The 27,503-nt window shown below is 42.0% G+C and overlaps 1 protein-coding gene across 3 annotated transcripts in view; it reads left to right on the top strand.

Moving 5' to 3' along the window:
• The window catches only part of Argk1 (Arginine kinase 1), a 115,623-nt gene that overhangs the window by 9,740 nt on the left and 78,380 nt on the right, over positions 1-27,503 (top strand). The window contains exon 1 of one of the 3 annotated variants that reach the window (XM_053789771.2): positions 7,285-7,442. The exons of 1 other annotated variant lie outside the window; for it this stretch is intronic. In XM_053789771.2, coding sequence (XP_053645746.1) covers positions 7,300-7,442 — 143 coding nt within the window. In that variant the 5' untranslated portion in view covers positions 7,285-7,299. Of the gene's footprint in view, positions 1-7,284; positions 7,443-24,277; positions 24,490-27,503 lie in introns of those variants that run through there. One more of the 3 variants, XM_053789770.2, reaches the window with a different exon arrangement.

Raw genomic sequence — 27,503 nt, 5'->3', positions numbered from 1 at the left:
GGTCACAAAATAGCGCGAAAAACCAACGTCAAAGACCTGGGAGTGATCATGTCGGAGGATCTCACCTTCAAGGACCATAACATTATATCAATCGCAGCTGGTAGAAAAATGACAGGATGGATAATGAGAACCTTCAAAACTAGGGATGCCAAGCCCATGATGACACTCTTCATGTCGCTTGTTCTATCTAGGCTGGAATATTGCTGCACACTAACAGCACCTTTCAAGGCAGGTGAAATTGCTGACCTAGAAAATGTACAGAGAACCTTCACGGCGCGCATAACGGAGATAAAACACCTCAATTACTGGGAGCGCTTAAAGTTCCTGAACCTGTACTTCCTGGAACGCAGGCGGGAGAGATGCATGATTGGTTTAGAAAGACACGTAAGCAAACACTATAACATATTTATTAGAAAACGTTTGTCGGTATTTATTACCAAGGTTTATACCATCTTGTCAAAGATGCATGATTATATACACCTGGAAAATCCTAGAGGGACTAGTACCGAACTTGCACACGAAAATCACTCACAACGAAAGCAAAAGGCTTGGCAGACGATGCAACATCCCCCCAATGAAAAGCAGGGGTATCACTAGCACGTTAAGAGACAATACAATAAGTGTCAGGGGCCCGAGACTGTTCAACTGCCTCCCAGCATACATAAGGGGGATTACCAATAGACCCCTGGCAGTCTTCAAGCTGGCACTGGACAAGCACCTAAAGTCGGTACCTGACCAGCCGGGCTGTGGCTCGTACGTTGGATTGCGTGCAGCCAGCAGTAACACCCTGGTTGATCAGGCTCTGATCCACCAGGGGGCCTGGTCACAGGCCGGGCCGCGGGGGCGTTGACCCCCGGAACTCTCTCCAGGTAAACCCCTGACACTTATTGTGTTATCTCTGAACGTGCTAGTGACACCCCTGCTTTTCATTGGGGGGATGTTGCATCGCCTGCCGAGTCTTTTGCTTTCGTAGTGAGTGATTTTCATGTGCAGGTTTGGTACTAGTACCTCTAGTATTTTCCAGGTGTATATAATCATGTATCTCTCCCGCCTGCGTTGCAGGGTGTACAGAGCGAAAGAATCGCCTGTGACGGGTCTAAAGAGATAAGATAAGATAAGATTTCGTTCGGATTTTTAACCCCGGAGGGTTAGCCACCCAGGATAACCCAAGAAAGTCAGTGCGTCATCGAGGACTGTCTAACTTATTTCCATTGGGGTCCTTAATCTTGTCCCCCAGGATGCGACCCACACCAGTCGACTAACACCCAGGTACCTATTTGCTGCTAGGTGAACAGGACAACAGGTGTAAGGAAACGTGTCGAATGTTTCCACCCGCCGGGAATCGAACCCGGGCCCTCCGTGTGTGAAGCGGGAGCTTTAGCCACCAGGCCACCCTGAGTGTTTGAGTGTTTGAAAGAGTGGTGTGTGAGGGTCTAAAGTGTCTGAAAGTGATCTGTGAGGGGTCTAAAGAGTGTCTGAAAGTGTGGTCTGTGAGGGGTCTAAAGAGTGTCTGAAAACGTGGTCTGTGAAGGGTCTAAAGAATGTCTGAAAGAATGGTCTGTGAGGGGTCTAAAGGGTGTCTGAAAGAGTAGTCTGTGAGGGGTCTAAAGAGTCTCTGAAAGAGTGGTCTGTGAGGATCTGAAGAAGTGGCTTTTCACGTTCTAGGGACCCAAAGACCTACTGGCTGTTTTCCAAGTCAGCCGGCTCCTCCCTTACTGAGAGAGAGACGGACAGAGACAGAATTGTAATAATCTGAGAATTGTGTAATTGTATCTACGTGTAATTATACTTATAGAAACTTACTAAGACACATCGATGCGGCCATGCTTAAAGGGGAAAGGTATAACCCAACTGAGGGGGAGGCGGGGACACGGACAGAAAAATCACTGTTGAAAGCACCAATGAAAAAAAATCTGATCGAACAGCCTACGGAAGCCTAGCGTAAGTCCGGGCTGCCAGACTAGAAAACTTGAAATCGGTCACAGTTATAACAGTTATAACACAGTTATAATACAGTTCAATATCTTGAGTTTCATCAAGTCATTTCACTGTCTAGAGCTTTATCAAGTCATGATTCGCTCTGTAGAGTTCATCTGACTTTTCTTGAGAAAGGGGCATAGGTGAAAGCAGTGTGGGAAGAAACGGATGAAGGAAGAGAGACAGACGGGTGGTGAAAGCAGGATCAGAAGGGTAAACGGTTAAGAGCCGTCTAGAATATGAGAGAGGGAAAGAGAAATATAAATGGTGAGAGTTGCAGGCTCTCTCTCTCTCCTTGGCAAAGCTCCAACTCTGCCTAACCCACCCACCCCAACTTCCACCCCACCAGCATATCCCCACTAATATATTCCCCCACCAGAATATTTACCCGGCATCATATACCTCCTTTCACCTAGGCTAGAACATTTCCCTGCCTTTTTTCCCCCACCATCAAGAGAATACTCCCGACATATGCAATATTCCTAGTAAATATACATCATAGGGGAAACAGTAATAATTATAAAAATAATAATAAATTATTATTATAATTTTTATAATTAGTTATATTATTATTAGTTATATATATATATATATATATATATATATATATATATATATATATATATATATATATATATATATATATATATATATATATATATATATATATATATATATATATATATATATATATATATATATATAATCGTAAGTGTACTCCAAAACCCCACATGAAGACCCACTGGAGAGCGAAACATTGTTACAATCAAGTGTTTTTTATTAGTTGCACATGTGTCCTCTTACCGAAAAATATTATAGACCTACTGGCCCATGCAATACTGCAATAGGCCTAATGGCATATGTTAGGCAGGGAGTAGCTGTTGCGGAGGGGAGGGGACTGAGCTTGTCCTCAGCTAATCAATAAATACAAGGACACTGTAACACACTCTCTCTCTCTCTCTCTCTCTCTCTCTCTCTCTCTCTCTCTCTCTCTCTCTCTCTCTCTCTCTCTCTCTCTCTTTCTCTCTCTCATTAACATCTCACAAGCCAATAATTAGTATATCACTTGTAACTTGAACTTCACCTATGTAACTGTATTTGTGTATACCTGAATAAACTTACCTGTGACTCTCCTATACCTCTTATTCCGTACATTGACATGTATATACACGTACATCCAGTAAGTACACTGTATGGCATGCACATATACGTAGCTTAGTGATAACACGTACATTAAAAAGTTCTCCTGTGACATTATTTTCTCAAGGCTTTACCATGGGAGGGCAGGTTTTACCATGGGAGGGTAGGTTTTCCCATGGTAGGTCAGTTTTTTGCCATGGAAAATAATTTTTAAGCTCAAGAAAACAGATTTCATCCCAACAAAGTGTTGCTGGTATAAACTTTAGTAATTAATAGCAACATGGTGATACACATGAGCAAACAGGATATATTTATTAGAAAACGTTTCAGCCCTGGAAACGTTTTGGAACCGAAATGAAGGGTGACCTAAGAAGGAAAAACTTAAGTTTTTCTTTTTAAGATTAGTAATTTATACAGGAGAAGGGGTTACTAGCCCTTACTCCCGGTATTTTAGTCGCCTTTTACAACACACTTGCATCACTTACTCAGTTGTTCTCTCTAGGCTGGAATACTGCTGTACATTAACATCTCCATACAAAGCAGGTGAAATCGCAGATCTAGAGAGTGTACAGAGATCCTTTACTGCACGTATAAGTTCTGTCAAGCACCTTAACTACTGGGAACGCTTGGAAGCACTTGACTTGTACTCGTTGGAACGCAGGAGGGAGAGATATATCATAATCTACACTTGGAAAATCTTGGAAGGAATGGTCCCAAATCTGCACACAGAAATCACTCCCTACGAAAGTAAAAGACTGGGCAGGCGATGCAAAATGCCCCCAATAAAAAGTAGGGGCGCCATTGGTACACTAAGAGAAAACACCATAAGTGTCCGGGGCCCAAAACTGTTCAACAGCCTCCCATCAAGCATTAGGGGAATTGCCAATAAACCCCTGGCTGCCTTCAAGAGAGAGCTGGACAGATACCTAAAGTCGGTGCCGGATCAGCCGGGCTGTGGCTCGTACGTCGGACTGCGTGCGGCCAGCAGTAACAGCCTAGTTGATCAGGCCCTGATCCATCGGGAGGCCTGGGCGTGGACCGGGCCGCGGGGGCGTTGATCCCCGGAATAACCTCCAGGTAACCTCCAGGTAACCACTTACCTTACGGAGGAAGGATTCGGCCTGCTGGCCGAGTGGTTATATATCTTAGTGTTTGCTATGTGCATTTTTTAAACAAGTGTTAATGTTTTCCAAGAATTAGCTTTTTCTATCAGTGAAGTCACTGCATGATGCAAGACGAGACCTGAGTCACAGAATTATACTTTCAAACCAGAGAAAGTTTTTATTTCCAAGGCTGCTGAATTTTCCTCTCGATAGGGCCACCTGAATTGCCATCTGAGCGTACTTCTGGCAAGACAGTTACTGAATGAACGATGGTAAAAGTTGTGGGCGAGTGTAACAAACTGCCGAGTACCGTCAGTGAAGCGAGAACTTTGAGTAGCTTTAAAAATGTTGGATAGATATATATGGGTGAGTGAGTGTGAGTTAGACCTGCCTAGTATGAGTCAATAGGCCTGCTGCAAGTTTCTTCTTTCATGTGGTCTTCTGCAACTTTTTGGGTCACCCAACCTTGGTGGCCGACGGCCGGTGTGTTACAAATAAACTCAAAAGTAATTTTTAGAGGGGCAAATTTTTCTTCATAGTGGCAATTATTATGTTCATGGAGAGGGGAGCGGGGGTTCTACCAGTAGAACCTTTAGTACCTCTAAGTACGAAAAACTGAGAGCACTGAAAGTATGACAGTTCCTGCAGCTACAAACTGAGCACTGAAGGCATGACTACTGTAACTACAAATTGGGCACTGAATGCATGGCTCTGCTTTTGTAACTACAAATCTCACATCACATAAATCTTTAGAAGTTCCTTATCTGCTGCAACGACTACATCAAAGATTTAATCAAGAAATTCTAGCTTCCAACAAACATTAAAGATTATAAACATTGTCTAAACAGTAATTAAAAATTGTAAAAACTGTTTTAATAACAATAAAATATAAACACTATCTTAGCAACCATTAAAGAAAGTAAACATTATCTTTTTAGCAGCCATTAAAGAAGTACACAGTCTTAACACCCATTAAAGAATGTAAACAATTTTAACAATCATTAAATAATGTAAACAGTCAACAACCAGTAATGTAAACACTGTCTTAACCATTAAAGAATGGAAAGACTTGACCATTAAAGAATTTAAACTATTAACAACTCTCAAATAATTTATACACTATCTTAACAGCCATTAGAGAATGTAAACACTGTTTTAACCACTAAAGAATGTAGTCTTAACCATTAAAACATCTTAACCATTGAAGAGTGTAGACAGTATGTTAACAGTATACTTTAAAGTAGGACCCCCTCAAGGGAGGTTCCTTAACTGTGGGGGGGAAGCAGTTGATACAAGGAATTTGACGATTTAAGAATGTAAACGGCCTTAACCATTAAAAAATTTAAACTGTCTTAACTATTAATGAATATAAACACTCTGAGCTATTATTGTCTTAACATCCATTAAAGAATATAAACACTATCTTAATAACCATTAAAGAATGTAAAATCTTACCCATTAAAGAATTTGAAGTCTTAATGACTATTAAAGAATGTAAAGTCTTAGCAACTATTAAATGATTGTCTTAAAAACCATTAGTGCCATAGCATCAGTCATTAAAAAAATCATATCCTAACAACAATTAAAACCACAACTACCATAGGAACAACATGAAGAATAGTACTACGGGAGGCTTAAGTAATGTTCCATTAATGTTCCTTGATAAATTGACATCTAGGCAAAGTCAAGGGTGATCTTGGCCAGGTGATAGATGCTTCAAGGTCATTGTTGGTAGTGCTGATGCTGCTGATGTTATTGCTGATGCTGCTGATGTTATTGCTGCTGCCACTGATGTTGCTGACGTTGTTGCTGCTGATGTTGCTGCTGCTGCTGCTGCTGATGTTGCTGCTGATGCTGCTGCTGATGTTATTGCTGCTGCCACTGATGTTGCTGACGTTGTTGCTCCTGTTGTTGCTGCTGCTGCTGATGCTGCTGCTGCTGATGTTGTCGCTGCTGCTGATGTTATTGCTGCTGCCACTGATGTTGCTTACGTTGTTGCTGCTGATGTTGCTGCTGCTGATGTTGCTGCTGCTGCTGCTGCTGCAGCTGATGTTGCCGCTGCTGCTGATGTTATTGCTGCTACTGATGTTGCTTACGTTGTTGCTGCTGATGTTGCTGCTGCTGATGTTGCTGCTGCTGCTGCTGCAGCTGATGTTGCCGCTGCTGCTGATGTTATTGCTGCTGCCACTGATGTTGCTTACGTTGTTGCTGCTGATGTTGCTGCTGCTGATATTGCTGCTGATGTTGCTGCTGCTGCTGCTGATAATGTTGCTGATGCTGCTGATGTTGTTGCTGCTGATGTTGCTGCTGCTGATGTTGCTGCTGATGTTGCTGCTGCTGCTGCTGATAATGTTGCTGATGCTGCTGATGTTGTTGCTGCTGATGTTGCTGATGCTGCTGCTGCTGCTGATAATGTTGCTGATGCTGCTGCTGCTGATAATGTTGCTGATGCTGCTGATGTTGTTGCTGCTGATTATGTTTCTGGTGCTGCTGATGTTCCTGCTGTTGTCACTACTGCTGCTGATGCTGCTGCTGCATTAAGTCAGCTTGGTTAACCTTGACTAACCTTGGCAGGGCGAGCGGCCCGGCCGGCACACCTCACAATGCAGGCTCTGAGATGTCTCCTGGTCCCTGGCTGCAGGAGGAAACACTGCATTACTTCCATTATGGCACATATATAGGACGATAAAGGTGGAAGATAAAGAAGACTGAAATATATATATACGAGAGAATAATAGGTACCGTGAGAGAGATTTGCTAAGTGATGATTGTGGGCGTAAAAAAAAAAAAAAGAGGATGAGTAGAGTAGTGCATGAATGAAGCAAAAAGGGAGGAAAACGATTATGGAGAAGGTGGAGGGAGAGGGAGGGAGGGAAGCCTCCAGTAGGTAGGTAATGGCGCCAGTCCAACAGTATTGGGCCCCGCGCGTCGCCAACCATTGTTACCGCTCTCTCTCCCCCTCTATACCATTCCCTCATTATTACACTTCCCTCTGCTCCCATAGATTGAACTTCTTCTTTCCCCCTTGAGAAGAATGTCGCCCCCTTCTTTGTGGACGACATTTTTGGTTGTGGGTGTGATGACGGGTGTGGGTGTGGTGGTGGTGAACGTACTGAAGCAGCAGCAGCAGCAACCAGCTCCAACAATCGAACACCCACCAGCGCACGGCCAGGCCTCGCCATCACAGAAAATGGACCTTCACAATGTTGAACCTGCTGGCTGGTATGTGAGTGAGACAGAGAGAGTGAGACAGAGAGAGGGGGGGAGACCCCAATGGAAATGAGAGGGGACCTAATGGAAATGAGAGAGGGGACCCCAATGGGAATGAGAGAGGGGACCCCAATAGAAATAAATCACTGTCTGATTTGTGGGGGTTATTCTAGGTAATTTTACATTATGTATGATAATTGTACATTGTACTTATGTGTCCCTGTACCTAAATAAACCTACGACAGAGAGAGAGAGAGAGAGAGAGAGAGAGAGAGAGAGAGAGAGAGAGAGAGAGAGAGAGAAGGGGAGGTTATACAATCACAAACAGCTAGAGTGAGAATGTAGAAAGCCCCAACAATCTCACTGATTGCTTGCTACTTGTACACTCTCCCCCTCTCTCCTCTAACATGCACCACCATCCCTGTTCTTGCTGCTTCTCGCATCACTCTGCTAGCGCAACACAACACCCCAATGGAAATAAATCACTTCGACTTTTTGGGGTTATCCTAGGTAATTTACACTACGTACTTGTACTTGTGTTTAAATAAACTTACATAGCCGCACCTACATTGCTCAAAACACACATCCCAATGACAGTAAGTCACACTATACTATATTGGCTTATCCTAGGTTAAATATACACAATTTGTCATTATGTATAAAATGTCTATATGATCTTACAACCAGAAATTTACACCGTTCTCTGTAAAATAGAGATTTTCTTAAGCTTATCGTAATGTGAGAGGTGTATATCTCTGTGTATATACACTGAGAGGCATATATCTCTTACCGTGTACACATAAGAACATAAAAACATAAGAAAGAAGGAACACTGCAGCAGGCCTACTGGCCCATGCGAGGCAGGTCCAAGTCTCCTATCGGCTTAAGCCAATGCCCCAACCTAGTCTTATTGTATATACACTGATGTCTATATCTTATTATATACACTGACAATTTAGTTCAGTCCTTTTATTATTATTATTATTACCAATTTAAGTGCTACACTTGAAAGGGTCATACAGTGCTACAATCTCTATTTTAGGAATTAATGTATCCTTGACGGACCTGGCTACACCCTTAATGGTGACCCTCGTGTAACCTAGAGACTCCAAACTTAATTAACCTAGCAAATTTAAATTCAAACTATTGTTTTTATGCAGTATACAGATAATGTAGTTTACATGTAATAAAATATTGTTAGGTGCAGGTGCACGCAGTGCATTTTGGGCAGTACAGTATATTATGCATACGTAACTTCTTTCTTGTAGGGGTGGAAAGGAGTGGGTGAAAACTGGCCATTGAAATTACACTTTCACTTTCTGACTCATTGTGTGAAATATCTTTCCACGGGAATACTGCGACACATCATACTTAGTACTTTCGTACTTTCCCTGTTTTTCTGATCTATTTTTAACTGAGTGGTAGAGTTAGGTAGCGTGTGTGTGTGTGAGTAGTTACTAGTTGTCAGAGGCACTTGTTGATAGATACTTGGTTTGTTGGGTGTTTGTTGTGTGTACTTACCTAATTTTGGTTGCAGGGGTCGATTCATAGCTCCTGATCCCCACTACTAGGTCACTCTTCCTGCTCCATGAGCTTTGTCATACCTCTTCTTAAAGCTATGTATGTATGTGTGTATGTATGTGTGTGTGTGTGTGTGTGTGTGAGGTTTGAACTCCAGCTCCTGGGACTGTATTATCTTCAGTGTTTGTAGTTACAGTAGCAGAGCTATGTTGGTGGTGTACCGTCTTCAGTGTTTGTAATTACAGTAGCAGAGCTATGCTGGTGGTGTACCGTCTTCAGTGTTTGTAATTACAGTAGCAGAGCTATGTTGGTGGTGTACCGTCTTCAGTGTTTGTAATTACAGTAGCAGAGCTATGTTGGTGGTGTACCGTCTTCAGTGTTTGTAATTACAGTAGCAGAGCTATGTTGGTGGTGTACTGTCTTCAGTGTTTGTAATTACAGTAGCAGAGCTATGTTGGTGGTGTACCGTCTTCAGTGTTTGTAATTACAGTAGCAGAGCTATGTTGGTGGTGTACCGTCTTCAGTGTTTGTAATTACAGTAGCAGAGCTATGTTGGTGTTGTACCATCCTCAGTGTTTGTAATTACAGTAGCAGAGCTATATTGGTGTTGTACCATCCTCAGTGTTTGTAATTACAGTAGCAGAGCTATGTTGGTGGTGTACCGTCTTTCCTCTTGAATTCATTCGTGCCTACACGTAACTTTGTATGGTGTTTGCCTCCGTCTGTTCATATAAAGTTCCTGTGGCTAATCTACGCTGCTATATCCCCTGTCTCGCTCCTCTCTCATCTGAAAACATCCTGTTTGTAGGGGTTAAAATCTCAGCTCTTGGCCCCTCTGTGTATGTGTGGGGAGGTTTAGGTCTAATTCACTGGGTTACATACACAAGCAGCAGGTTGAGAGGTGGGGCCAGGAGCTGAGACCAGTTCCCTTCAACTGCATGTAAGATATAGGTGAGCACACACACCAGCAGCGCTGACCTACATTCAGACGCTATCGACCCACCCACTCTCTCTCTCTCTCTCTCTAGAGAGAGAGAGAGAGAGAGAACAGTCGATCGTTGAAGGAAAGTTTTAGAAGCCTTTGTTGTCTCTGTTGACCTCTTAAGCTGACTTATCTCCTGACCCTGTTGACCTCTGACACAGGAATTCTGCTGACCCCTTAAACTGACTTCTGTTTATCCCGCGTTACTGACCTCTCGTGACCTCCCATGACACTGACCGAGGACCTGCGAATCCTTGGACTGTGTATCCCTCTTCTGGTATACCAAAGTGGGATGGATACACAGTGGTTAAGTGTGTGATGAGGGTCAAGTGTGTGATGAGGGCCTCGCCTTGAAACACAAAGTTAAATGACATAACAGTTAACATAACCCACATATCAATAACATTAATAAATATTAATATTAAACATTAAACGATATCTTTGTTATTTTTAAAGCGGACGAAGCAGCAAGCCGTTGAAAAGTGTCAGTCATGTGACCGAAAACGTGCGTCAGGAGGTGTTTGTCCCGTCTCCAGTGTGTTTCAGAATTCATTCAGTTTCTTAACAAAATAATCATAATTTCCAAATAACTAGTTTAATAATGTAAAAAAGTTAACAATTTACAGTTAACTCATATTTTATTGTACTGAGTGAATAATGAGACTCGGAATTCCAAAAAAAAGGTAAATCACACTTGAAAATAAGTTATGATCACAAATATAACAACGTTTGAGTGAACACAAGAGTTCATAACAACATGGAAGTCAATACAACAGTTTATATTAACATAGAAGTGAATCAAGACCTAGACGGCACAATACCGTGACTGGAACAATCCACAAATAATTCGCACATAGAAAGAAATTATCTTATGAGGACGTTAATGTCCAACTTGGACCATTAACTAGTCACACTTTATTAGTTATACCACAAATAGATTAATGTCGTATGTAAACACAGCTCACCTAAACCTTTTATTTAAGTAAGGTGGTATTTGAAGCTACAGTTTATTAACATTAACATCAATGTTTCTGATAGTCCTAAAATTTTGTGTTACCTGGAGTATACCTGGAGGGGGTTTAGGGGGTCGTCGCCCCGCCTTGTGGTGGGTCAGGGCATGATCAACCAAGCTGTTACTGCTGGCCGCACCTAAACCGAATTGTGAACTACAGCTGGTCAGGTAGTGACTTTAGGTGTTTATCATTAAGTCTTGACCGGAGTTTTGTCTTAAACAAATTTCATCTTTGAAAAAGGCTCACAATGTGTCAGGTAGGCTTTTATAAAATGTCAACAGTGTGCCTTCCTTGTGAATGTCTCTGAGTGTCACTGACTTGCTGACCAGTGAGTGCCATATGAAATATTTCACTCTAGTCAGTTGGTAAAACTTCAACTGGATTATGAAACATAATTATCACTTGTCCAGGCTTTTAAAAATTACCCAATCTTTTCTTAAGTTACTCTGCAGGAACGTTAGTGCTTCACTATATATTTCCACGGGGATCTGTGAGTTGCTTTTCCGTGTTGAATGAGAGCTCCTTACAGCATGGGAAAGTGTAAACAATTACCTTCATTGACTTATTTCACAAACACATTTATCTTTCTCCTTCATCTTTCACCTCGGCATATATGCCAGACACCAGATGTCTTTACCCTGCAAATTTAGAAGCAAATTATTTAAATGTTTTGTTGCATCACCCAAGAAAGGTAAATCCCAAATCCACTTATTCAGGGATTTAATGATGCTTCTCGTCCTCTACTGTTCTCAGTGAGAAAGATGTCAAATACGACATAGAGCACAACAGCTCTTTCAGGACCTTACCTATATATACGAATATACATCAGGAGGTGTATGACTCTCACTGTATATACTCTGTGCTGAGAGTTTACCAGAGTCCTATTTTACGTACTACATTATTATTATTATTATTATTATTATTATTATTATTATTATTATTATTATTATTATTATTATTATAATCAAGGGGAAGCGCTAAACCTGGAGGATTATACAGCGCCTGGGGGGGGATGTGGAAGGCATTCAGGCTTAATTCGGGGAACTGGAGCACAGATCCAATTCCCTAAATCAAGAGCCCCTCACCAACATCAAGGAACCTTCCTTGTGGGGTTTAGGTACTACAGTATTCTTGACTGGTGGTGAGCAGACTACGTGTGAAGCTTTAATGATCCTCGTGTAGTCTTGAGGATTTAAACCCAACAATCAACCAACCTCTGCTCAATCACATGACCACATTATGGCACAACACATCCTCAAGACAAGAAGCTTTGACACTTGAGATGTTTCAGACCATCACTAATGATGAAATTCACTTAGACTCTTCCTGCACAGAGCCTGCTGTGAAACTGCAAAACTCAGTATTCAGTTTTGACATTTCATTAATTCTCTGCAACTGCGCCAATTATATTTGCACCATAGGTTGTCTTGACTTGTTTATCAATTTAATTATTTAGTGCAGGCCAGGAATTGTTGATCATTGTGCTAAGCTATCTTTGCATCAGAGTTTCTCAGATAATGATTATTATTATTATTATTATTATTATTATTATTATTATTATTATCGGAAAACAGAAAACCCATAGAGGTCAAACAGTGCCAGATAAGCCACGGATCTTAAGGGGACCGTGAACTAGTAAGTCTTGGAAACGTTAAACCCACTTAAATCATACACTACCGGGAAGTATTGAAGTTTCATCCAAGGAAAGAGAGGATAGCTCAAATCCTTTGGATCAAGAACCATTCACCAGTATTAAGGCAAAATAATAGATGCTGTCACCCTGGCTTGTGTGGTGTTGGTCGAGTATGTGGCTTGTGTAGTTAATCGCATGTCTTGTCAAATTTACCCGTTAATTCCAATTATGAACATACGTATATTCATTTTTTATTAAAGTGTAAATTTCTTTTATTTTCAGGTGAGTGATGGTGTAGCTTCAGGTAATGTACTGATGATCCTCAATTGAAATTAAAAAATGAAGTCAGTATTTTTTTTTTTTTTATTCGCCGGTATTCTCCCGGCCCGGGTCTTTTCCAAGTAGTGGTGACCCGGCCTTGGCTCCCTATCTGGGGAGTATCTCGAGACGTAAGTCTCCCAAGGGAGGAGGCACAAGTACCCCCTCAACTTTGGAACCAAGTGTCCCCAGGCCTAGCCACAGTCCCCGCCCTCACGGGGCTCGTAGGGAGAAGCTAGGCCTCTGGTCTGCCATCTGCCCCGCCTCAAAGGGGCTCGTGGGGATGGCAGTCTTATGAGCTGCAGGTGGTAACAAGCTCAGGCCTATTCAGTATTTTACATAACATTTTAAATGTTATCAATTTCCACATATGATTTTTAGGTTTAAAAATGAATATGTAAATAAAAATGGATTCAGAGAATGCATTCTCCTGGTATATTTTATTGATAGTCTGTATTTCCTAAAAATAATATTTCTTATTGATAACCTGTATTACCCACAAGTAATATTTCTAAAATCTTTATAATTAATGTGTGCGTAAATTTCGTTGTTGTAGTATTAATGAGAAACTAATTTCGTTGTTATAGTACTAATGAGAAACATTAGTAAGTTTAACACTTGCAGATCACATTAACACTGGCCGCAGTGTTAGCCAGTCACACGTTTGGTTAGTTAACTAGTTATACTGTGTGTGATGAATGGTTTGAAAAACCGACAAGTTGAAGATTGAGACACTTATGCAACATATGGGAATCTTTATGGCGAAACGTTTCCTGAATAAACATTCCCATATGTTGCATAAGTGTCTCAATCTTCAACTAGTTATACTGTAGTTGCAGCCTCACTGATTCTAAAATAACTAATATCAGCCAAGAACTTGGCTGGAATCATGGGTGAGGCGAGAAGTATGGGTAAGTCTTACATCTGCTGCCCCTAGTTCACCTTGAAGAAATAGAATGAGTAATTTGGTGGTTGTAATTGACGTCCTGGGGGACGTCTTGAGCACCACAGTGGAAATAAGCCTCACTGCTAGGCTTCCTTGTGTTAGTATGGAAATAAGTCACTTTGACTTTTTAGGGGGTTATCCTAGGTAATTTACACTGTGTATGATAATTGTACTTATGTATACCTGTGCCTAAATAAACTTGCCCTCAAAGGTTGTCTGGGAAGCTGGTAGCTCATCCTGTAGCCAGTAAAACAAGAGTAAATGGATATACAATGGATGTCAATGAATATACAATGGGTATAATTTAACGTTTTGATATTTGTTTGTACAATTACACATTCCTTTGATGGTCCTACAAAGGCCAGAAAATACTGAGTTGTTTCATCCATTTTAAACTTGTATTTTGTTTTCGATGTTTTAAAAGAAGAAAAGTTCCTTCTTTCCTTCGGAAGGAACTTTTCTCCTTTGAAAGCATCGAAAACAAAATACGTACAAGTTTAAAATGGATGAAACAATTCAATATTTTCTCGCCTTTGTAAGACCATCAAAGTAATGTGTAGTTATTAAAAATACCAAAACGTAAATTATACCCTAATATACGCCTTTTAATTCTTGTAGGTCCTAGTTCCTAGGCATTGTACATCTATTTATTCTTGCTCTGCAGGCTACAGGATGACACCAGGTGTAGCTACCAGCTTCCCAGATAACATTCATTGAAGGGGGAAGCATGCAGTAGCCAGCCTACATGACTAACATTGAAGGGGGAAGCATGCAGTAGCCAGCCTACATGACTTAACATTGCGCTGAACCAAAGGTAATATCTCACACTACTTGTCACCGTCATCATATTACTGAGTTGGCTACTGTGACTGATATAAATAAGTGTGAAGAATTTATGGATATCGTGGAAATGGGAGGCAATGAGGCTTGATCCGAAGAAGAGGAGATTAGCCTCAAGTGTTCTTGAATTAGAGCCTTTGACCAACATCTCTCTGGTTGTTAGGTAAGGTTTATCAGGAAACAGGATAAGTGTTTCCTGACGCGAGTTTTAGTCATATGATGACCCATAGCTGGAGCTTTTGGTCATCTGACTGAGACCTTCCACTGGCTGCCCCCTCCTACCCTTTAAAATTTATGGTTATGATTATAACCAATTATTATTAACACCTCTCTGAAGTGTATCCTAGGTTAAGTCATCATAAGTCACTACTTTATATATAAAAGACACCACTATGTAATTAAGTGAAAAATACTTATAAGTATTTCATTACCTTTGTTAATGATTTACGTTAATAAGAACTAACGAAGGGAAATGCTAGTGTTGGTTTTGAATATTTCTAGACTATATATTGAGTTGCAGGTAGAGCACTGATGCCACACACCTGCTTCGCTCTCACGCTAATTTCTCATTCTTGTGTTCTATTCAACGTGAACAATATTAACGTCGCATTAGTCACGTACGTTTCTCCTTGAACTTCTCAGCATATTACCAGGAAATTCTCTCCCTCTCTCTCTCTCACGCCACTCCAAAAATTTCATTTTCATAAAACAGCATACATCCATTTCGTTATGACGATCTCTTACACAGGTATTAATTTCGCGACTCATCCTTCTAAAAGAGCAGAGGCAACGTTTACGCTGAACGTGTGACTTGTTTTTAATTCCGTCTTCGTGGTTCCCAACTTTACTGTTAAATCTAAATGACTTTTTCGCAGACATCTTTCATGGAATAATTAGTTACACTTGGGTAATTTATTTTAAGCAAGCCAAACTTAAACGTAACAGTGAAATCGGCTTAAATTTATATAGTAAAAAAATATCTGTTAAAGGACAGGTTACATTTTCGTGCAGGCGGATTCAAATCCACGAACGTAAACAAACGAGAATAATTGCCAGTACAGAGATCCTTTACTGCACGTATAAGTTCTGTCAAGCACCTTAACTACTGGGAACGCTTGAAAGCACTTGACTTGTACTCGTTGGAACGCAGGAGGGAGAGATATATCATAATCTACACTTGGAAAATCTTGGAAGGAATGGTCCCAAATCTGCACACAGAAATCACTCCCTACGAAAGTAAAAGACTGGGCAGGCGATGCAAAATCCCGCCAATAAAAAGTAGGGGCGCCATTGGTACACTAAGAGAAAACACCATAAGTGTCCGGGGCCCAAAACTGTTCAACAGCCTCCCATCAAGCATTAGGGGAATTGCCAATAAGCCCCTGGCTGCCTTCAAGAGAGAGCTGGACAGATACCTAAAGTCAGTGCCGGATCAGCCGGGCTGTGGCTCGTACGTCGGACTGCGTGCGGCCAGCAGTAACAGCCTAGTTGATCAGGCCCTGATCCATCGGGAGGCCTGGTCGTGGACCGGGCCGCGGGGGCGTTGATCCCCGGAATAACCTCCAGGTAACCAGGTAACCTGTCGAGTGTTTACTGCCTTAGGGTGTTAAACCCGGCAGTGCTTGTTGCCTTTGGAGGCGAGGACGCGGCGAGGGATGGTCCACCTGCATAGCTGAGCTGCGCAAGAGTATTGCAACTATTGTATTCTTGGGGAAGAGCTAAACCCGTATGGATCTACAGCGCCTGTAGCGGAGGAACTGAGAAATTTAGAGTGTAATGATAAGAAAATGCAGTGAAGAATGAGGGCCTGATCAAACAGCCGGCTAGTCAGGAACTGACTTCAGAAATTTATCCAGTTACCTCTTGAAGATAGCAAGGGATCTATTAGTATTCCCCCTTATGTATGGTGGGATGTCTTGGACATCTCTTACATTTATAGCGTGGTCTCTGAGTGAGCTTATGGCAGCCATGCTTTTCATTAGGGTTATGTTCCACCGTCTGCCAAGCCATTTGTTTTCGTAGGTAGTAATTTCTCAGTGCACATTTGAAACCAATCCCTCTGCGACTTTCCAGGTATAAATTATAAACCGCCTCCCAGCATACATAAGGGGGATTACCAATAAACCTCTGTCTTCAAGAGGAAACTTGACAGCTGACCAGCCGGGCTGTGGTTCGTAAGTTCGACTGCGTGCTGCCAGCAGTAATAGCCTCGCTGTTCAGGCCATGATTCACCAGGAGGCCTGGTCATGGACCGGGTCGCGGGGGTTTTGTCCCACTGAACAGCCTCCAGGTAAGTTGTAGATAAAAGACATATATACATTGATCACGACATTTATTACATATCTTTGGTAAGACCTAATTTACATTATGCTGCATATTTCTGATCTCAGGACATAAATACGCTGGAAAGATATTATACAGAGAAGGATGACGGAATCGATATCATGCATCAGAAACCTTTTCTACGAAGATAGGCTGAAGGCACTGAATTTACACTCTGGAAAGACCTAGAATTGGGGGAGATACAACTAAAGTGCACAAACGGAAAACAGGAACAAATAAAAGAGATAGAGTTAAAAATATCTAACCAAAACAGTACTCGCAGCGATTGATTTGTGTAAATTAAGATTTAGAAGGGATATAAGAAAGTATTGGTTTGACAGTAGAATTGTGTACGAGAGGAACAGACTCCCAGGTGGGTGTAGTTGCATGTGAATTGAACCTGCCTAGCATGGGCCACTAGTTCTACTGCATTGTTCATTCTCATGTTCTTAAGTAGAACAAACTGCTGCTAGTTGTGGTAAGTTGTGAGCTGTGTTTGTGTCCAGAGTGCTCGGTCATAAATGGGCTCTCATGCACAGGATGTTACGCAATATGGTGGTGGTGGTGATGGTGGTGAGGGAGGTTGGTGGTAGTGAGGGAGGGTTGTGTTGGTGGTGGTTTGGGAGGGTGGTAGTGAGGGAGGGCATTGGTGGTGGTTAGGGTGGGTGGTAATGAGGAAGAGTATTTGTGAGGGAGTAGTGGTGAGGGTGGGTAGTGGTGAGGGTGGGTAGTGATGAGAGCGTGTGTAGTGTTTAACACTTGTGTGAGTCACCCAGCCAGACGACTTTTCTCCCCCCCCTCTGCCATTTCCGCCCCTCATTTCTCTCCAACGAACATCTATCAACGCTTCTCCCATTCCCTCCCCCATTCTCTGTACACCCACCACCCACTCCAGCACCCACTGTAACACTCCTCCCCACCCCAACCTCTCACCCTCCCCATAAACTCCCCCACCCCAGCACCCATCCCATCATCAGGCATCTCCCACCCATCCCCCATTCCTATCCTTACTAAGCCCTTCTCCCCACTCAATAACATCTTTCCCTTTTTTTCTAACTAGCATTGTCGTAATGTTAAGAATCATCACAAAAATAACTGAGAAACAAAGAAAGCTTACATCTAAGCTTAATGTAGCAATTACTGGTCCTTATATCAAAGTTATATTAATATCCCATGTTACTCCCTTATCATGGAGGCACAACAGCATGCAAGATGCTAGTTTCATGACATATCACCATGCACACCATCTCATGTTGTGGAGAATACGGACAGATTTCATAATATACGTTAATTAATAATTTCCTCGACTTCACTGCACAAGGTCACACCCCCGCCTGTGAAGCCTTAACCTAGTCCTTGTTTATTATCCCTATTCTTTGGGTTCTCTTTATTTAGAAGTAATCCAGAGGAGCGACGAAGTTATCTAGAGCGTTCAAGATGTTTAAATGGTGAGTGTATGCATGTGTAGAGAGAATATGGGATGATATAAGAAAGTGGTGCCTGGGGCTGTGCGCTGGTGCCGCCTCTACCACCCACATTTACCTTTAGTCCCAGCAACTGTCTCTAGATTTGTGCCTCTAAACTGCGTCGTGAGGGGGAAAACTCAAGCTACAAGTGTTAAATGTACTCATTTTGGATATATAATGAGTGTGGTGGAGGTGGAGGTGTTGGAGAAGAGGATAATAAGTGTTAAATAAGTGTAGGTAGTGGCGGTGTACACGTGGATCAAATCAGCTGATCAACCACCACCAGCATTCACAACTGAAGAAAATTTTCAGTGATGCTGGAACACACCGTTCATTAATTTCCTTTTGTGGCGTTACTTATCTAATAATGCAAATAATTTTTTTTATAAGCGACATTTGCCTAATAACGCATTAAAAGCAAAACTTTTTTCAAAATTTTTTTTATCTTATTTCTTCCGAAAGTGAAACTAATATATATATATATACATATATATATATATATATATATATATATATATATATATATATATATATATATATATATATATATATATATGTCGTGCCGAATATGTAAAACTGGTCAATTAGCAAGAACTCATTTAAAATTAAGTCCTTTCTAAAAATTCTTATACGTTTAAAGATACATTTTTTTCATTAATGTTAATGTAAAAATTTGTAATTTTGCACCAATAGAATCTTAGAAAACTTACCTAACCTTATTATGAAAAGAGCAATTTACTTTAGCCTAAACCAACTAAATATATTTTAAATACGTTAACAATAATTCAGAACTAAACAAAAAAAATCAAATATATTTTTTTCGTTAGGTTCAGAATGATTTTGGCGAAATTATTGCATACACAAATTTTCACTTGTCCAATATGTCAACATGAGCGTTGCTATTTAAGCCAAGATCGCAAGTTCTGCCTATTTGGCACGACACACACACACACACACACACACACACACACACATATATATATATATATATATATATATATATATATATATATATATATATATATATATATATATATATATATATATATATATATATATATATATATAACAACATGGTCCCAAATCTGCACACAGAAATCACTCCCTACGAAAGTAAAAGACTGGGCAGGCGATGCAAAATGCCCCCAATAAAAAATAGGGGCGCCATTGGTACACTAAGGGAAAACACCGTAAGTGTCCGGGGCCCAAAACTGTTCAACAGCCTCCCATCAAGCATTAGGGGAATTGCCAATAAGCCCCTGGCTGCCTTCAAGAGAGAGCTGGACAGATACCTAAAGTCAGTGCCGGATCAGCCGGGCTGTGGCTCGTACGTTGGACTGCGTGCGGCCAGCACGCAGTCCATCTGGAGGCCTGGTAACACTGCGACTAGCCAAGGACTCGAGTTCTTGGCTAGTCGCAGTATTGTTATTGATCAATACCAGTTGTTCCTGGGCACAATAATATATATATATATATATATATCTATATATATATATATATATATATATATATATATATATATATATATATTTTTTATTTTTTTATTATCACACCGGCCGATTCCCACCAAGGCAGGGTGGCCCGAAAAAGAAAAACTTTCACCATCATTCACTCCATCACTGTCTTGCCAGAAGGGTGCTTTACACTACAGTTTTTAAACTGCAACATTAACACCCCTCCTTCAGAGTGCAGGCACTGTACTTCCCATCTCCAGGACCCAAGTCCGGCCTGCCGGTTTCCCTGAATCCCTTCATAAATGTTACTTTGCTCACACTCCAACAGCACGTCAAGTATTAAAAACCATTTGTCTCCATTCACTCCTATCAAACACGCTCACGCATGCCTGCTGGAAGTCCAAGCCCCTCGCACACAAAACCTCCTTTACCCCCTCCCTCCAACCCTTCCTAGGCCGACCCCTACCCCGCCTTCCTTCCACTACAGACTGATACACTCTTGAAGTCATTCTGTTTCGCTCCATTCTCTCTACATGTCCGAACCACCTCAACAACCCTTCCTCAGCCCTCTGGACAACAGTTTTGGTAATCCCGCACCTCCTCCCTAACTTCCAAACTACGAATTCTCTGCATTATATTCACACCACACATTGCCCTCAGACATGACATCTCCACTGCCTCCAGCCTTCTCCTCGCTGCAACATTCATCACCCACGCTTCACACCCATATAAGAGCGTTGGTAAAACTATACTCTCATACATTCCCCTCTTTGCCTCCAAGGACAAAGTTCTTTGTTTCCACAGACTCCTAAGTGCACCACTCACTCTTTTTCCCTCATCAATTCTATGATTCACCTCATCTTTCATAGACCCATCCGCTGACACGTCCACTCCCAAATATCTGAATACGTTCACCTCCTCCATACTCTCTCCCTCCAATCTGATATTCAATCTTTCATCACCTAATCTTTTTGTTATCCTCATAACCTTACTCTTTCCTGTATTCACCTTTAATTTTCTTCTTTTGCACACCCTACCAAATTCATCCACCAATCTCTGCAACTTCTCTTCAGAATCTCCCAAGAGCACAGTGTCATCAGCAAAGAGCAGCTGTGACAACTCCCACTTTGTGTGTGATTCTTTATCTTTTAACTCCATGCCTCTTGCCAAAACCCTCGCATTTACTTCTCTTACAACCCCATCTATAAATATATTAAACAACCACGGTGACATCACACATCCTTGTCTAAGGCCTACTTTTACTGGGAAAAAATTTCCCTCTTTCCTACATACTCTAACTTGAGCCTCACTATCCTCGTAAAAACTCTTCACTGCTTTCAGTAACCTACCTCCTACACCATACACTTGCAACATCTGCCACATTACCCCCCTATCCACCCTGTCATACGCCTTTTCCAAATCCATAAATGCCACAAAGACCTCTTTAGCCTTATCTAAATACTGTTCACTTATATGTTTCACTGTAAACACCTGGTCCACACACCCCCTACCTTTCCTAAAGCCTCCTTGTTCATCTGCTATCCTATTCTCCGTCTTACTCTTAATTCTTTCAATTATAACTCTACCATACACTTTACCAGGTACACTCAACAGACTTATCCCCCTATAATTTTTGCACTCTCTTTTATCCCCTTTGCCTTTATACAAAGGAACTATGCATGCTCTCTGCCAATCCCTAGGTACCTTACCCTCTTCCATACATTTATTAAATAATTGCACCAACCACTCCAAAACTATATCCCCACCTGCTTTTAACATTTCTATCTTTATCCCATCAATCCCGGCTGCCTTACCCCCTTTCATTTTACCTACTGCCTCACGAACTTCCCCCACACTCACAACTGGCTCTTCCTCACTCCTACAAGATGTTATTCCTCCTTGCCCTATACACGAAATCACAGCTTCCCTATCTTCATCAACATTTAACAATTCCTCAAAATATTCCTTCCATCTTCCCAATACCTCTAACTCTCCATTTAATAACTCTCCTCTCCTATTTTTAACTGACAAATCCATTTGTTCTCTAGGCTTTCTTAACTTGTTAATCTCACTCCAAAACTTTTTCTTATTTTCAACAAAATTTGTTGATAACATCTCACCCACTCTCTCATTTGCTCTCTTTTTACATTGCTTCACCACTCTCTTAACTTCTCTCTTTTTCTCCATATACTCTTCCCTTCTTGCATCACTTCTACTTTGTAAAAACTTCTCATATGCTAACTTTTTCTCCCTTACTACTCTCTTTACATCATCATTCCACCAATCGCTCCTCTTCCCTCCTGCACCCACTTTCCTGTAACCACAAACTTCTGCTGAACACTCTAACACTACATTTTTAAACCTACCCCATACCTCTTCGACCCCATTGCCTATGCTCTCATTAGCCCATCTATCCTCCAATAGCTGTTTATATCTTACCCTAACTGCCTCCTCTTTTAGTTTATAAACCTTCACCTCTCTCTTCCCTGATGCTTCTATTCTCCTTGTATCCCATCTACCTTTTACTCTCAGTATAGCTACAACTAGAAAGTGATCTGATATATCTGTGGCCCCTCTATAAACATGTACATCCTGAAGTCTACTCAACAGTCTTTTATCTACCAATACATAATCCAACAAACTACTGTCATTTCGCCCTACATCATATCGTGTATACTTATTTATCCTCTTTTTCTTAAAATATGTATTACCTATAACTAAACCCCTTTCTATACAAAGTTCAATCAAAGGGCTCCCATTATCATTTACACCTGGCACCCCAAACTTACCTACCACACCCTCTCTAAAAGTTTCTCCTACTTTAGCATTCAAGTCCCCTACCACAATTACTCTCTCACTTGGTTCAAAGGCTCCTATACATTCACTTAACATCTCCCAAAATCTCTCTCTCTCCTCTGCATTCCTCTCTTCTCCAGGTGCATACACGCTTATTATGACCCACTTCTCGCATCCAACCTTTACTTTAATCCACATAATTCTTGAATTTACACATTCATATTCTCTTTTCTCCTTCCATAACTGATCATTTAACATTACTGCTACCCCTTCCTTTGCTCTAACTCTCTCAGATACTCCAGATTTAATCCCATTTATTTCCCCCCACTGAAACTCTCCTACCCCCTTCAGCTTTGTTTCGCTTAGGGCCAGGACATCCAACTTCTTTTCATTCATAACATCAGCAATCATCTGTTTCTTGTCATCCGCACTACATCCACGCACATTTAAGCAACCCAGTTTTATAAAGTTTTTCTTCTTCTCTTTTTTAGTAATTGTATACAGGAGAAGGGGTTACTAGCCCATTGCTCCCGGCATTTTAGTCGCCTCATACGACACGCATGGCTTACGGAGGAAAGATTCTTTTCCACTTCCCCATGGACAATAGAAGAAATAAAAAAGAACAAGAGCTATTTAGAAAAAAGAGAAAAACCTAGATGTATGTATATATATATATGCATGTGCGTGTCTGTGAAGTGTGACCAAAGTGTAAGTAGGAGTAGCAAGATATCCCTGTTATCTTAGCGTGTTTATGAGACAGAAAAAGAAACCAGCAATCCTACCATCATGCAAAACAGTTACAGGTTTTTGTTTCACAGTCATCTGGCAGGACGGTAGTACTTCCCTGGGTGGTTGCTGTCTACCAACCTACTATATATATATATTGTGTGTGTATATATCAGCATGTATACGTTGAGAGATATACACTTCTCGATGTATATATCCTATGGTTGGTTGGTTAATGGGGTTTAAAGCCTATCGACTACACGAGGGTCATTAAGGATGCATGTCACCTGTCCACCACCAGTCAAGAATGCTTTTATTCCAAAAATATGGATTAAACTCTCAGTATGTATACGCCGAGAGACATACACCTCATATATTTTCTTTTTTTTTTATTTTGCTTTATCAGAAATTTTAATTTGTGTTAATTATTTTTATTAACTTGGAAATAATCAGTGATGCTCGTAAAAGAGTCTTTAGAGGAGTTTCCCTTCGTGTGAACCTTTTAGTGGCGGCTCTGAACCCTCAGTCCAGTAAACGAGACGGTTCATAGGCCTCATGTGAACTCTTCAAGATTGTTCTCTGAACACTTAAGTTAACGGTAAACAAGATGGTCTTTGAAGCCTTGATGAAGTCTACAAATGACTGATCTCTGAAGCCTTAGTGTAACCATAAACGAGATGATTATTAAACCTTGGGGTATTGAACCGTGGGTGGATCTTTGATGAACTGGGATCTTGAAGCCTCATTCCAGCCCTTTAACGAGACTGTCGGTGAAGCAAACGAAACCGATGACCTCCGAGCTGGTGACCTGGAGGTGCGTGTAGGTGGTCCTGGCGGCAGGAATCATGACCGTTCGTGGTCTTATCATGTACGTGCTGGTGGGCGTGGGCGTGGTGCACCTGCTGGTGGGCGGCATCATGCTCTACCGTCTCCACCAAGCCTCTTTTGTTGGTATGGAGAGAGACATCGAAGTCAAGCCCACGAAGACACCGCACAAGCCTTGGCTCAAAAGATCTGACCATCCAACTTGTGGAATTAGAAGGTATGAAGATGTATAATAAATCTGTTGGCGTTTATTTTCTTTAATCAGATTGTGATGAAGATTTTTGTAATATAGATGGCAGCCAGCTGGTAATGATAGCGGAAATGTGGTTGAGATGGCAACCAGCTGGTAATGATAGCGGAAAGCTGGTTGAGATGGCAGCCAGCTAGTAATGACACCAAGAAACTAGCAGCATGGGTCTGGTGCTGGCTGCTGCACGCAGTCCAGCATGGTCATGGACCGGGCTGCTGGAGTGTTGATCCCCGGAATGCCCTCCAGGTAGATTCCAGGTAGTCCTGTGTATACATAACAGCCTGGCTGATCAGGTCTGGGTGTAGATCAGGGTGTGGTGGGTATGAGGTTGATAATCTCAGTGACCACCAAGTGTAGTAATCGTCAATATTACCTCCACATTGTGTGACAAACACGGAGGTAGGGAGAATGGGGCAGGTCATAAGCCACATAGATACCTTTTCCCCAACACCTGGATATGGGTTAATTCCAGCAGGTACTGGAGTGTCTTACACAGCAGGTACTGGAGTGTCTTACACAGCAGGTACTGGAGTGTCTTACACAGCAGGTACTGGAGTGTCTTACACAGCAGGTACTGGAGTGTCTTACACAGCAGGTACTGGAGTGTCTTACACAGCAGGTACTGGAGTGTCTTACACAGCAGGTACTGGAGTGTCTTACACAGCAGGTACTGGAGTGTCTTACACAGCAGGTACTGGAGTGTCTTACACAGCAGGTACTGGAGTGTCTTACACAGCAGGTACTTGAGTGTCTTACACAGCAGGTACTGGAGTGTCTTACACAGCAGGTACTGGAGTGTCTTACACAGCAGGTACTGGAGTGTCTTACACAGCAGGTACTGGAGTGTCTAACACAGTATAACATTCAGCAGGTACTGGATTTTTTGTTGTAGAATGTAGAGGGAGGGAGGGAAGGAGAGAGAGACATGGAACAGGGGCAGGCGATGCAAAATGCCCCCAATAAAAAGTAGGGGCGGCATTGGTACACTAAGGGAAAACACCATAAGTGTCCGGGGCCCAAAACTGTTCAACAGCCTCCCATCAAGCATTAGGGGAATTGCCAATAAACCCCTGGCTGCCTTCAAGAGAGAGCTGGACAGATACCTAAAGTCAGTGCCGGATCAGCCGGGCTGTGGCTCGTACGTTGGACTGCGTGCGGCCAGCAGTAACAGCCTAGTTGATCAGGCCCTGATCCATCGGGAGGCCTGGTCATGGACCGGGCCGCGGGGGCGTTGATCCCCGGAATAACCTCCAGGTAACCTCCAGGGGTAAGGGAGGGAGGCAAGGAGGGAAATATGTGGAACAGAGGGAGAGAAGGAAGGAATTAATTCCCTAGTAACTGTGTGTAAGCCTAAGCTACCTCTTTCTCTCTCTCTCTCTCTCTCTCTCTCTCTCTCTCTCTCTCTCTCTCTCTCTCTCTTTCATATATATATATTTACTCACCTATTTTTGGTTATCGGGGGGTCGAGTCACAGCTCCCAGTATTGAATTCATTAGCCATTACCGTGTATGTGTATATATGTGAGTGTACATGTGTGCCAGACATGCTGGACACGAGTGTGTAGACGGGGAACACGCCCAGGCGTGTGTACGTGACTACGGCCATGTACACTATACGTCCAGGCTGTGTAAGAACGCCCCAGTGTGCGTATTTGCGTGCGTGTGCGTGTGTACGCGCCTGTTTGTACTCGCCTCTTTGTGGTTGCAAGGGTCGATTTACAACTCCTGGTCCCGCTTCTTCGCTGGTCGCTACTAGATCCACTCTCCCTGCTCCGTGAGCTAGATTTATACTGCGTGTGTACTCACCTAATTGTGGTTGCAGGGATATTCACAGCTCTTGGCCCAGAGTATGTGTGTGTCTACATAAATCAGTTTTACAGGCCAAGAGCTGTTATCTAACCTCAGCTGATTTCAAAGCTCTGCCTTATCTAAGGTATACTACCACCCCCAGGATGCCACCCACACCAGGTACCTGCTTACCGCTAGGTAAGCATCCAGGTACCTGCTTACTGCTAGGTAACCATTGAGGTACCTGCTTACTGGAAGGTGAGCATCCATGTACCTGTTTACTGCTAGGTGAACATCCAGGTACCTGCTTACTGCTAGGTGAACATCCAGGTACCTGCTTACTGCTAGGTGAACATCCAGGTACCTGCTTACTGCTAGGTGAACATCCAGGTACCTGCTTACTGCTAGGTGAACATCCAGGTACCTGCTTACTGCAAGGTGAACTAACACCCAAGTATACCTACTTACTACCAGATGAACACTGACAGCAGGTGTAAGGAAACATACCCACTATTTCACTCGTGCCGGGGATTGAACCAGGGACACTCGGTGTGAGGTGAGTGCGTTATCAGCTGAGCCAAGGTAACATTTGCGTGGTCATGCTGTTCTGGATGTGATCTGGACACCGTGGGATAATGTAGGGGAGGTGGTGGGAGTGGAACGGAAAGGGAGGGGAGAGTGAGGGAGGGGTAGCAGCGTCTTCAGTCCAGTCAACATGGCTGCTACGGAGTAACTATAGGTAATCAGTCTGTGGTTGTAGAGGCCGAGTCTCAGTTCCTGGCCCCGAGGAGTAGAATAATACATGGGAAAGACAGACAGCAGAAATGAGGGAGTTAATAACTACACAAAGTTTGTAGTTAGGTTAAAGGATGTTTAACCTAGCTTAACTCCAATTAACCGAACGTAAGTTCCCCCGTCTTCTAATAACAAGTTAATTTTTCCACTATAATCTACCTTGTACATAATTACTATCACATTTACTTTGTTTCGTAAGGTGAAGTCCAGGATCTTTCCTTAATTCATGGTATAACTTAACAAATATTTGATGATAATTGTGTTGTAGACAAATCTTTGAGCTTTGCTCAGACTTCTACAACACAATTGTCATCAAATATTTGTTAAGTTATACCATGAATTAAGGAAAGATCCTGGACTTCACCTTACGAAACAAAGTAAATGTGATAGTAATTATGT

Source organism: Cherax quadricarinatus, chromosome 68 (assembly GCF_038502225.1).
Source record: "Cherax quadricarinatus isolate ZL_2023a chromosome 68, ASM3850222v1, whole genome shotgun sequence".
NCBI classification, from domain to species: Eukaryota; Metazoa; Arthropoda; class Malacostraca; order Decapoda; family Parastacidae; genus Cherax; species Cherax quadricarinatus.
Note: the sequence above shows the minus strand (reverse complement) of the source record. Positions and strands in the feature narration are given on the sequence as shown.